This window comes from Mesitornis unicolor, unplaced genomic scaffold (genome assembly GCF_000695765.1).
Source record: "Mesitornis unicolor isolate BGI_N332 unplaced genomic scaffold, ASM69576v1 scaffold51215, whole genome shotgun sequence".
Lineage (NCBI taxonomy): Eukaryota > Metazoa > Chordata > Aves > Mesitornithiformes > Mesitornithidae > Mesitornis > Mesitornis unicolor.
This window is the reverse complement of record NW_010187161.1, coordinates 826-14005: the sequence shown is the minus strand read 5'-3', so window position 1 is coordinate 14005 and position 13180 is coordinate 826. Positions and strand designations below refer to the sequence as shown.

Below are 13180 nucleotides of genomic sequence, written 5' to 3'. Positions count from 1 at the left end.
CGGAAGAGCAGTGGATGCTAATTATCTACTATTCCTGATGGAGTGCTGGGGACCAAATCAGAGGGAAAGAAACCATCCAGATGTGAATGCCACAGGCAGTGCCATGAAGTGGCTTGTGGAGGCACTGCTAATGATGTAGTTTTTGGAAAATAAGCCACCTTCCTCTTGCTTTGCAGTTCAGCGCTCCTGTAGCTTCTGTTGTGTTTACAGTGCTGAATGAGCACTGCAGTAAAGCTGCATCTCCTTTCCTTTGCTCATCCCTCCCTCTCCCCAGATCTTTGACTTGATAGATATATACACTTGGGATGGGGGGAAGAGTGGTTAAAAATGAGAACTGCTGCAGATCTACTACCCTAACATTTAGTCGTCGTGCCCTTTGGCTTCATTTGGCCTTACAGTACTCCAGTTACTGCTTCTGTACTGGTCCACAGAAGCATTACGTTTCTGACTGGGAAACGCAGTGTAGTTTTCTGTGTCTTCTGGTGAGCTGCATGCTGCAAGGTTACTTACTTCTCTCATATCTCCTTCAGCAGTTCTTTAGAAAAGAGTCTAGAAGAATGTATTGCGGAGCAAGCTGCTTTTTCTGATGCTGCACTAAAATGAAGACCACAACTGGAGCGATTCCTGAAACCCCAGACAAAAAAGAGTGCATGATGCGTTCATAACAACTCCTTTGAGTGACTGACTTGAGCTTTGCACCTCAAATTGGACTTTTATGGTAGCAGTGATTTATAGAGTTGCCTCTGCAGCGCCTGTGTTCTCCAAGGCCAGCAGAAGTGTTGATGCTGTACTGCTGTAGGGCAGCAGAGCATGTGTGGCAAACAAGTTAGCCAGGTCGCTGCTGGTTCAGGTAACTTGTAAATGTGGTGCTCTCTTACTCTAGCCTCCTGAGCTGCTGGGAATGACAGGCCAGACCTTAACTTATTTATTAGATGCTGCAGGTCAACTTCTGCTTCCGAGCTTTCCTGCTTCCTATGACATACCCTGTTTGTCTCAGGAGGGATTCCTTTCTGGCTGCTCTGCCCATCTCCTGCTTTACAAGGAAAAGGCCTGAAACTGCTGTCCTGGATGCTTAGGGTTCTGTGGAGCATCTGGCAAGGATAAGCCCCTGCTTTCTCAAGGGCATGTAATATCTAAAGATAAGTTGATATGTATCAGTTACTTGATGAAGAACCTTTGTGCTCCTTTCTTTTTGTGTTCTAGAGTGCTGCAATAAATGGAATGAAGCTTTTTCCTCTTTATTTTTTTCTGAGAGATAGGCTGCCTTGGACAACCTTGTGTTTACTGTGGAGCAGTGGACAGGTAGGAACCCACTTGTGTGTCCATAGCAGATGTCTGGCCTGCTCATGCTGCAGCTAACATACTTCAGGGGGTTGAATGTTGTAGAGGCCTGCTCAAGGCACAAGACTCTTACTCTTCTTTTTTTCTGGGAGAGAAATTGTTGATATTTTCCATGTAGGTGTTGAGCCTGGCCGTCTGGGTACCTTTCTTTCATGCAAGTGAGTTGTTCAGTAGGTGAAATGCTACTGGTATGAGTTAATGTACCCCTGCTTGAAGAAGGTGGAGTGGAGAAGATAAACATTGTTTGAAAGAATGAACCTCAAAACTACTTTGAACTCTAGGAACAAAGCTAAGTATATACTTATTTTGCTAACAAATTATAGCAGTGAGCACTCCTGTATGACATGTGGGCATCTGCACCCTCAAATTAACCCATAAAGCGTTGGTCCTTGGGACTGACTTTTCAGCTGCAAAAGAAAAGGGAAGTCAACTGAGAAACTTCCCAGAGACATAGACTGAGCAGAAAATAAATTGCCTTAGAGCTGGAGCAGTTTGGTTCTGGGATAAAGACTTACCTTACTAGAAAAGTGCTGTGGAGAAAGTTGTCCTTTAAAACTATCATACAAACTTCGGAAAATCCCACTCTAAATCTGCTTCATGTTATCTAATATCTCTTCAGGGAATTGCTTGAGACTTTTTTCCTCTGAAGGGACAGGCTGGCTGTAGGAGAGACATGCACTGTTTCACCAAAGCTGTAGCCCTCTATCTTCAGACAAGAGGGAAGCACATTGTTTTGTGCCTTTGATACAATCCAGCCAGAAAACAGCCTTAGGGGAAAAAAATTTGCAGTCCTTGGCAGCAGCCCTGTCTTTCTGTCTTTTTTTTGTCAGTGCCACAATGTACACTGTTCTAATAACATGAGATTAAACTCGCATGAGGCATCTCAAAAGTCCTTCTTAAGACTTGAGGTTATAACTTGCTGAAAGTTCAGAGGGACGAGTCTCATTTTTGTAATGAAAAAAAGTCCCAGAGTTATTTTAGAATTAGGTCTGATAAGAAACTGGTACAAGAAGCTACTTTAGTACAGTAATTTAGTGACAGTGCAGTAAATTTGTAGCGGCCACTGAAAACTTTCCACCTGCCTGCTCAAGTAAGCTGAACCCTGCGAAGTTCAGACGTTGATTACAGAGACGATGGTTCAGGTCTCTGCAGTGTGATTATTTCAAATGCAGGGTCTGGCTGTACCTTCTGGTGGAAAATGCTCAACAAACTTCACATATTGTTTGTTTTTTGTTAGAATGAGCCCGTAGTAGTTTGGCAAGCATCCTAATTGAGAAGTGTCACCATTTATTCAAGGACAGCTGCATCTTCTCCTTGCACACTTTTCAGAGAGACTGAATGTGCTTGTAAGAGTCATGCTATGAGCTGAGTACCTCATACCAAACAGACATAGTTTTAACCAATATTTTTGTGATTGATGCATCTTACTGTACAGTATAGTTTTGCAAGGTCATTGATTAACCTACAGGGAAGGTGTTGGGAAGTGAACTAAAGTTCAAATCTAACAATTTTCAGTAACAAAGCAGGACAATAGAAGAGGGGAAGATACTGGTTATTACTGTTTCTTTAGCTTGGCCCTTATTCTCTATAGTAGTTTTTCTTCTTTCCACTGAGTCTCAGTAAAATCTCCTCTTCTTTCCTTAAAATATTTATATTTTTGGTATAAATATTACAATGTTTGATGTTGCATTTGAAAATTTAGCTGAATGTAGTAAAAGACACAACGCTATTGAAGTGTTACTCAAAAGTGCTTAAAACTAAGAATAGTACATTATACTTGTATCTGATGGCGTCATATGATCTGAAGTGTTTATAATTTTGTGTCGGATTAAACTAATAGACTATTTAACTTCTGCCGCATTTGCGGGTGGGGATAAATACAAATTCTTCTATGGAAGAATTTAAAATACATCTGTGGTTTGAGGCTTATGAGCATGATAAATTTAGCACACTACTGTAATCAGTCTGTTTTGTGCCATGTCTCTGTAGTCTCTCATTATTGGCTGTAACTCCGGCAGAATGAATATCTGTATTCTCGTGTGGCTTTGTGGTGGTGGTGGGGAGCCATTATTATCTTTTTTTGATTCTGAACTAGTCTTGATAAACAGCCAGCTCATATGAATAACATGATTGTGCATTTCTCCCGCAGGCTGAAGTTGTGGTTGGCTGTAAGCTTTTTTTAAAAATACATCTGCCTTAAAGAGAAGTGCACATTTTTATATCAGCGCTGTCACTGCCTTCAGTAATGCACAAAGTAAGGCAGAGGGGGGAGTGTGTGCCTTTTCAACCTTGACTCTAGTTTTTATTATGGTCTATTTGAGAATTTGTAATGTTTTTATTTACTCCTTTTTTTATAAACAGAACAAATATGCGATGGGTGCTAAAAGGCAAACCACACAAATACTAGAATGTTATCTGGGTGTTAGTATTAAATCATAAATGAATTAGTGTGAGCTTCAGCGTAGTGCCAAAGCACTTCTGCAAATGAAGTGGAAGGGGAATGCCTGAATCTGATGCTTGTAAGACTTCTAAGGCTGGTAAGCCTTATGGTCAGAAAAAAAGACTCGGTGATTGTAATTTTCTTTTTGTCCCTACATTGCCTTTACCAATGGATAGGAAAGAGGAATGGAGTCAGACCCTGTTCCTTACTCTTCTGTAGTAATCTTGAATGTGAAAGATTTGTGTTCTGATCTTTGGACTAAACTGGTCCTTTGCTTTGATTTTTCTCTTCCCTTGCTGTGTTCATTTGGTGAAGGAAGTGGAAGAACCCGATGGCCAGCACTCTTTAAACCCATTAAATGGTTTTGGGTGGGTATAGGTGAATGATGCCTCCCAAGACATAAATAGGAGATAGGAGCACTCTACCTCCATGGCAGAGGTAGGAGCCAGTGTGCAGCTCTTCAGTGCCCCTTCCTTCCCCACTTGTCTGCTGGTCTGCCAGCAGGTCTTGTTATTATCCCATTCCCTCCACTTTGAGTGCCTCCATCCTGCTTGCTTAAGTGAGTCCCTGTTTCCTGACATACTTTGGTAGAATGGGGTGTGATTGGGGGTTTGGGAATAGAGCGGCAGGGCATGTTTGGACTCAAAACCTTCTACTGCTGATGTTAATGTGGTCCTCTTCATGCTTGGATGCAAATGGATGGTGCTGGGAAAGGCACTTCCTGGCATTCTAGTAACTGGCTGGTACCAAAATCCATCCGGTTCTCCCTCCTGTGCCTAGAGTGCTCCCAAAAAGTCCTGAAACCATGCAGGTATGGCTATCAAAAGGCACATGGCAGACAGAAATGCCCTAGAGCTGGATGTTAGGTGTAGCTTTGCTTTTGTCACTTGATTGAATGGGACTTTGTCTTCACTTAGATTACACGGGATGCGTATGAAGAACATTCAGAGTCAAGTGTAACCCTATGACCATCTGTATCCCAGACAGGTGCAGACTCATCTAAAACCTGTGGAATAACCTTGATTCTCCAGCTGATCTTAAATTTGTTGTTTCTCAACAGTGTTGTGACTTCACTTTGATTCTAGCTCTAGCAGCGAGCTGGTGTCTCAAGTGCGTGCAGGTGGTGCCAGGATCTGTCAAGATTTGCGGGGTGCAGTGCTACAGCAATACAGGAAATGATGAGCCAGGTTAAGGCTCCTTAGCCGTAGCTTTCCACCCCCCACCCCTAAGATTGCTTGAAAAAGGAGGGCCTGTTTAGTGGCTTGAGAAGTAGACTTGTGAGACTGAAGAAGAATAAAATGTTTCTGTTCCTTGCCTTGTTCTGGGGAATTTGGGTCATTTAATACTCCAGAATTGCTGCGCCTCTTAAGGTACTTGTAAACATTAAAGTTGACTTATAAAAGGCATTGCTACTTAGTTTTACAAATATTTAATTATGTGTATTATGGATTACATGAATACAGCAGGAAATATAAGGGGGAAAAAAATCTGTGGTGTTCAGTCATTGTTTTACTAGACTTCAAATTTTTTCTCATTACTTCATGAAATTCTTCTCTAATTCAATCTTTGTCTTTTGTCTTTGCTGCCTTGCAGGGTTGGTACAGTAGGCCTCACTAAACTTAGCTGCAACTAAGAATTTCTCCTACATCAACTGAGTTAAGGCTGATGCTCTTGTGGAATGTGGATTAAAAGTGCGTGCTAAGTTCCAAATTTCCATTTGAGAAGCGGAGAAAGTAAATGTACCACAACCACCAGCATCAGGACAGCAAACCAAGGGACAAAGAATTTGATCCACAGTGTTGATATATGTTAACTGGTTCACGTGTTGCTTAAAAGACGTTTTCTGGGGGGCGAGAAGTGGACGTCAGCTGTGCGAAGTCATTTTGTTTACAAAAATGAGGGCTGCTTTGGAAACGGCAGACATTGCCATTGTGGCGCTGTACTTCGTGCTTGTAATGTGCATAGGTTTTTTTGCCATGTGGAAATACAATCGGAGCACCGTAAGTGGCTACTTTTTGGCAGGGCGTTCTATGACCTGGGTAGCTATTGGTGCATCTTTATTTGTGAGCAATATTGGAAGTGAACATTTCATTGGGCTCGCAGGATCTGGAGCGGCGAGTGGATTTGCCGTAGGTGCATGGGAATTCAACGCCTTAATGCTTTTGCAGCTTTTAGGATGGGTCTTCGTCCCAGTCTACATCCGGTCGGGAGTATACACCATGCCTGAATACTTGTCCAAGCGTTTTGGAGGGCATAGAATCCAAATATATTTTGCAGCCTTGTCTCTAATTCTTTATATCTTCACCAAACTCTCAGTTGACTTGTATTCAGGGGCGCTTTTTATTCAAGAATCGCTAGGTTGGAACCTCTATTTGTCAGTTATCCTCCTAATCGGAATGACTGCGCTGTTGACTGTGACTGGAGGTCTTGTGGCTGTCATCTACACAGACACCCTTCAAGCTCTGCTTATGATTATTGGTGCCCTCACACTCATGATCATAAGTATTACGGAGGTTGGTGGGTTTGAAGAAGTTAAAAGAAGGTACATGTTAGCGTCGCCAAATATCACATCTATCTTGTTAACCTACAACATTTCCAATACCAATTCCTGCAATGTGGACCCAAAGCCCGATGCTCTTAAGATGTTGCGCGAGCCAACGGATGAAGACATTCCCTGGCCTGGATTTCTTCTGGGACAGACCCCAGCTTCAGTCTGGTACTGGTGTGCTGATCAAGTCATAGTTCAGAGAGTTTTAGCTGCAAAAAACATTGCTCATGCCAAAGGATCCACTCTGATGGCAGGCTTCTTAAAGCTGCTGCCGATGTTTATTATAGTTGTCCCAGGGATGATTTCACGGATACTGTTTGCAGATGATATCGCCTGCATCAACCCAGAACACTGTTTTCAAGTCTGCGGGAGCAGAGCTGGGTGCTCCAACATTGCCTACCCACGTTTGGTGATGAAACTGGTGCCGGTCGGCTTGCGGGGACTGATGATGGCTGTGATGATCGCTGCGCTGATGAGTGACTTGGACTCTATATTCAACAGCGCCAGCACTATCTTCACGCTTGACGTCTACAAACTCATCCGGAAAAGCGCGACGTCAAGAGAACTGATGATCGTAGGAAGAGTCTTTGTCGCGTTCATGGTAGTGATAAGCATTGCCTGGGTCCCAATCATAGTAGAAATGCAAGGTGGTCAGATGTACCTCTATATTCAAGAGGTAGCGGACTATTTGACCCCACCGGTGGCTGCTCTGTTTCTTATGGGGATCTTTTGGAAGCGTTGCAATGAGCAGGGGGCTTTCTATGGCGGAATGGCTGGGTTTGTGCTTGGAGCGATACGGTTGATACTGGCATTTATCTATCGCGCTCCAGAGTGTAACCAGCCAGATACTAGGCCAAGCTTTATCAAAAACATCCATTACATGTACGTTGCCACGGCCCTGTTCTGGATCACTGGGATTGTGACCTTCGTAGTGAGCCTCCTCACGCCCCCGCCTACAAAGGAGCAGGTTCGGACCACCACTTTCTGGGCCGTGAAAAACAGGAATGTAAAAGAGGGTGCCGCAAAGGGGGACCTGTACAAAGCACAAGAGAAGAGCATCTTCAAGTGCAATGAAAACGCCAACCATATCATTCCAAACGGCAAATCGGAGGAAAATATTAAAAATATTAAGCCGGAGGATATCAATCTTCTGGTTACTTGCAGAGATGACAGCAACCCAGTGATTTCTGTGAGTCACTCTGAAGTTGAGACACCGGTTGATTGTTACTCGAACGGACAAGTGGCTTTGATGGGGGAGAAAAAGCACGAGGAAGAGACTGACGATAGAGAGAGACATTTGAAATTCATAGATTGGTTCTGTGGCTTTAAAAGTAAAAACATGAACAAGAGAGCTGTTCGGGAGATGGAGGAAGAGACTGTTTGTTTACAAATGCTGGAAGAGACTCCAAAAGTTAAACTATTACTAAATACTGGACTGGTCTGTGTCTGTTCGCTTGGAATATTCATGTTTGTCTATTTCTCTTTGTGAGTGAATAGTGAACTTTTAAGGGTATGGCTAAACATACAGAAGTTGATACAGGTCTCTGGAGATTTTTTTTTTCTTTTCAGATAACATAACTGCAACCCAGGCATTGTTTACGCTATAATTGTAAGATCAACTCAACTTCAACCTATTTAGAGACCATTTGAGACATGTTGTCCTATCTCTGCTGAAGGCAGAACGTGTCGTGTGGCGTCTCTTTATTTTTTTCCTTTTTGTCTAATTATTTTTTTCCATTTGCAGTACTAACCTTTTGTTTTTCCATGTATACGTGTATAAATATACCAAAGGCAGGCAGGTGGCTGTGTTTGAGCTCAGTCAGCATTAGGGTGAAGATAACAAGTAATCAGTTACCGATGTGTAAAATCGAAATGATTGAAACTGTGTCGAAAGAAACTTTTTTTTTTAAATTATGTAAGGCTGTGCTGCACATCATTGTGTAGGTGTTCTTTGTAACATAGCTGTATTACCTTGGCCAACCTAGCACTTTTAAATTTCGCTCACTGCTTCTAGGGTGTTTTTTTTCAGTTTCTCATTTTTCTTATGGCAACAACAGGATGATACTTTGTCTCATCTTGTAGCACTTAAAACATGATAGCTGCTAGTAGCTTTCTGTCTTTTTTGTTTCCTGTAAGAAAATTTGTGTCATTTTTATTTTATCCATTGTAAATTCCATCACTGAAAAGTTGCTGTATTTAAAAAAAAACCCAACCAAAAACAAAAACCACAACCAACCTGGAGATGACAAACTGTCAATGGAGGAGAGGGGAAAATGAAAAAAAAAAAAACCAAAACAATCTTTATTAGGGTTTGTACTCTATTGAAATAAGAGAATATATTCAGCCTTTTCAGTCCCCAGATTTTTAGGATATAATTAGGGTTAACCTCTTTCTGGAGGAAAATCTGTACGTGGGTCCTACCACACAGGAAAAAGTGTGAGACTTTGCGTGTCTTCAGTTTTTTAACCACACTGGAAAACAACCTTTTTCCTTTGCTGTCTAGGTCCAGAAGCAAAGACTCTGCAGCTCTACCACTGCTGCGTACTGAGTCTGTAAGGGGAGACCAACAAGTGGGAAGACAAGAGGAAGGGGAAGTGGAGGAAAGTGGTGGAAGTGGTCCTTATTTTCCAGAGTCTTTTTGCCTCATGTCTTCTCCCACTTCCCCTTTCACCCTCTCAAACCTGCTTTTTTTGAGGAATGACCCCTGAGGATTCACTTGCAGTTGTAATCTGTGTTGGCAATTGAGGTCTCCCTGTAGGATTCTTCAAAAAAAGGGAAACTTTTCCCAGGTGATCACAGACCATCAGTAGGTCTGGAGATGCCGAGGTTCTCTGCTCCCAAAGGATGGATGCCTGAGGCATGATGAAGGGTTTCCAGGTGTGGAGGACGTGTGTGCAGCAAGTTGATGGACCTCTGCAGACTGCAGCGTTGCAGAGCTTGGTCCACTTCACCTTTGATAAAACGCGTCACCATCCTGGGTGCTCTCACTCTTGTGCTAAACGGAGTCGGGACCTGGTTTTGGGTGCAGAGACTGCAATCGTAGTATTAAACTCCCTGCCCTCCAGGACAGAGTGGTCATATCCAGGCTTCCATGAAAATAATTCCTCCAGTTGTCTTTGCTCCCAAGCTTGTCTCAAGACTTGTTTGGGAGAGGTGAACTGACTGGGCCAAAAATGGTCTGAGGGACCATGCTGACAGTCCAGCAGCCTCGATTCAAGGGTCCAGCAATGTTTCTGTGGCACATAAACAAGAACCAATTCTTACGGATGAGGTAGTTCTATAGAGATTAAATTTGGGTTAATCCTGCCTTTGACTGCTGGAGAAGGTTTACTTTCCAGTACAGTGGTGCTGTAAGCTGCAGGCCGTCCAAATAGCATTCAGTGGTATGATGTCTAATACACATTCTCAGAGAAAATAATTGAATTCCATTTTTGTGGGTGTGTTTTTTGTTTGTTTTGATGTTTTTAAATCAATTGAATCCCGTTCATTCCAAGACTTTAAACAGAGGCTGGGACAGGGCTTTAGGCAGCCTGGGCTGGTGGGAGGTGTCCCTGCCTGTGGTAGGTGGGTTTGGACTGGATGGTCTTTAAGGTCCCTTCCAACCCAAACCAGTCTGTGATTCTATGCCTCACTTTTTGCCGCTCTGTGTAGTTGTTGCTGCTGGAAAGTAGACTACTCTTAACTGGAAATACAGTAGCAAGTGTAGGAGCAGTGTTGCAATATCTGTAGAAGAGGAAAGTTACCATTCCCAAGTCTTGATGTTAATACCAGTGTGACAAGACACGTTTTCTTATGGTTTGTGTGGCTGGCTTAATTCAGAAAAATACTTAAAATCCTTTTCAATGATAAAATTGTAGTATGTGAAATACGTTAATGGCATCTCAAGTTACTTCATTAGTGGCCTGAAGTTGGGAAGGATGGTACTAAGATAAGAAAGATGTGAAACAGTTAATTGTTCCTATGCAGGATACAGTAATCTAGGGCAAAATGTGATCTTGGTGGAGCGAAAAAATAACTTGTGGAGTGTAAAGATAAGTCTCAGTCTGACAGTATCTTCTTGAAAAGGCTGGGATCTGCCTAATATGCCTGATTTGGCTAGGCTCACTTACCAGGCGCTGTCCCTTAGTAACTTGGTGTGTCTTCCAGTCAGCGGCTGGTGCTTGGATTTTCCAGACCAGCCCTCTTTGCTGTCAACATTACCAGATGTGTTACCACCTGACCTGCGAAGCCAGGTTAGCTCAGGGACCCTTCTGCTTGGCTGCATTGCTTCATCTGTGCTTGCTTTTTTTCCCAGGGTGCCTTACATGGTTATGGCGCTGAAGGCATGGCTTTTACTGCCACCTGAAGAGTAGTTTGCTTGTAATGGTTTTTCCCAGCTTGTGTTTCCTCCTGTCTTCCCCTGCTGCCCCAAGTAATTTGCTGTTTAAAGAGTTAATACACGAGATGCCTGTATGCTGTGCAGGATAACCACAGGCAGGTCCACGGTGAAACTATCCTTTGACTGGTAGGGAGTCACAGTCCTTCGCAAATACAAGGTGCAGCCTTTGGTGAATCCGAGATGCCCCATCTCCCAGTAAATGTATTCTCACTATTGTTAAACTAACAAGTTGCCACATTAATCACAGTGGTAATTGACAAGTCAGTCAGGATCTTAATAAAGAAATATTTTGCCTCCCCCCCCAATCTTTAGACCTGTTATTGTGAAGAAGCTTTTAAGCAAATTATTTCTCTAGTCGTTTCAAAATGTGTTTCTCTGCTGCTCTCTGCCTAATGCCAGCCCCTTCATTCGTATTCTGGTTTCATGTCTTGGAGGTCATAGAACTTGCTAATGTTCTTTGCATATAACCTCTTAATAAAAGGCTTTTATTAGAGGAAAAAAAAATAAAAGGCTTCAAGCAAACTGTTGATGAACAAGTACTTTGCTCTGTGTTATGGACCTTAATATAAGAAGTTGCTTGAGGATTTAAAAGACATTTAGATGTGGTGCTTAGGGACATGGTTAAGTGCTGGATGTGGCAGTGCCAGGTTAATGGTTGGACTTGATGATCTTAAAGGTCTTTTCCAACCTAAAAGATTCTATAATTTATTTTTTTTAATAGCGTAAACATGCCTTTGCTGATCTGATCACGGTCTTTGTGGAAGAGGGGTTAACCCAGGTTAATACACTTTGGTTTAAACACCAACTTTTTGGTCCAGTGAAACTGCAAAGTGTCTCCCATAGTGGACAATCGGTTCCATAAATTTTAATGCCTGGCCACCTCCTGGGTGGGACTGGCTGGTCACGCAGGGGTTGAGCCAGGAGGACACGTGCTTCTGTCTTGCAGCAACTGGTTTATTTATTGCCTTGACGTTAGAACGACCGTCTTGAAAAATTTACTTTGGAATGACGCCTTTTTTTGTTGTTATTTCCCTTAACTTATTTTTTTGTGTTAAGATATTTGAATTTTCTCTCAGAAATCTGTTAGAAGCCTTTTATATTAAAAAACATAAAAAAAAAAAATAAAAAAGGAAGAGGCTTCTTGAGACCTTAATAGTACATTCTGGGAGACAGTTCTCATTTAATTTTTTAAATTGAATTATTTGATGCTATTCTCAGCCAAAGTTTAGGGGTTTTTGTTGGGATTTTTTTGTATTTTTTTCCTGTTAGCTTTTTTCAGATTTCTGAAAGGAAACAGTGAGAGATTGTAAGAAATTAAAATGGCCTTCAGTATACCGCTTGTGTATTTTCTACTCCTCCGCTTCTGCGTTCCCCTTCCCACCCCAGTCCCAGAAGGGCCAGCATGAGACTTCTGATGCGAGTCATGAGAGCGCTGTACCTGAGCAGGGAGAAGGATTTCCCCTGAGGTTACAGTGAAGCGGGCAGAGCCGTCAAAGGATCTCTGCGCGAACACTTAGAGCAGAAGATGCTTACAACTTTAAAACGTACAGCTTTATTTTTTTTATATATCTATTTTTTTAAATCCTAAGATAAAGGAAGTGTTGGGAGATGCTCCCTTTCAGAGAACAGGATACATAGAAGAAGCTGGAGTTGCTAAGCTCTGGCTTTCTTGAGGAAATCTTTGGATTTAGCATGTATAGCGAAGCAAAAATACTCATCTGTTAATTTGATATTCTGTATGTTCTGTGCCCTTAAATGTAATTGTTTTGAAAATAAAACTAACCTTGTTATGTGATGTTAAAAGCAGACTTGTGTGCAATGTTTTAATTTTTTTTTAGGAAAATGTTTGTATATAATTAAATGGTTTAATGTGCTTTAATTGGCCTAAGGTAAAGAGTAGTCCTAGAATGTAAACATATATAATTAGGATTTCTGATTTCACTGTGAGATCTCTGAACTATCTTGTTTTGCAAAGTGATTTGTTTTGTTTACAAAACACTTTCTCTTATTTCTTTTATGGTGTTGGTTTAAAGGCATTTGCTTCACTTCTGTTCTAATATTGAATTCATGGTATAGTGACATCTGGTGACACTTAGCATTATCAGTTTCACTGTGTAAAGTCAGACACTTTGAGCAAAAATGGTAATGATATGACAATTCTCTGTGTCTATGAATACACGTTTTTAAATGAGGTGGTTATAAAAATAGTTGCTGTGCAAAATGTTAGTAGTCTTCTTCAAGAAGAAAGCAAATTTTCTAATATCACTAGAGCAGTCTCTTCATTCATCTTCTTATTTTTAAAGCACAGTGTCAAAGTGATGCTGCTTTACCTTGTATCTCTGATATGTTTTTTTAGATATCTGTGAGGTATCTTTGGTTTTTGTTGCTGTTATATTTTTCTGCAGATTTTATATAAAATACCAGTTAATGAACTGCGTTTTTGTTTCTGTTTTTTTAACTGTTCAACTAAAAT

The 13180-nt window shown here is 41.6% G+C and overlaps 1 protein-coding gene across 3 annotated transcripts in view; it reads left to right on the top strand.

Moving 5' to 3' along the window:
* Positions 1-8218, top strand: part of SLC5A3 (solute carrier family 5 (sodium/myo-inositol cotransporter), member 3) — a 12434-nt gene extending 4216 nt beyond the window's left edge. The window contains exons 1-2 of one of the 3 annotated variants that reach the window (XM_010185348.1): positions 5704-6213; positions 6295-8218. In XM_010185348.1, coding sequence (XP_010183650.1) covers positions 5737-6213; positions 6295-7818 — 2001 coding nt within the window. In that variant the 5' untranslated portion in view covers positions 5704-5736 and the 3' untranslated portion in view covers positions 7819-8218. Of the gene's footprint in view, positions 1-5552 lie in introns of those variants that run through there. The other 2 variants (XM_010185347.1, XM_010185346.1) reach the window with 2 other exon arrangements.
* The last annotated feature ends 4962 nt before the right edge of the window (positions 8219-13180 follow it).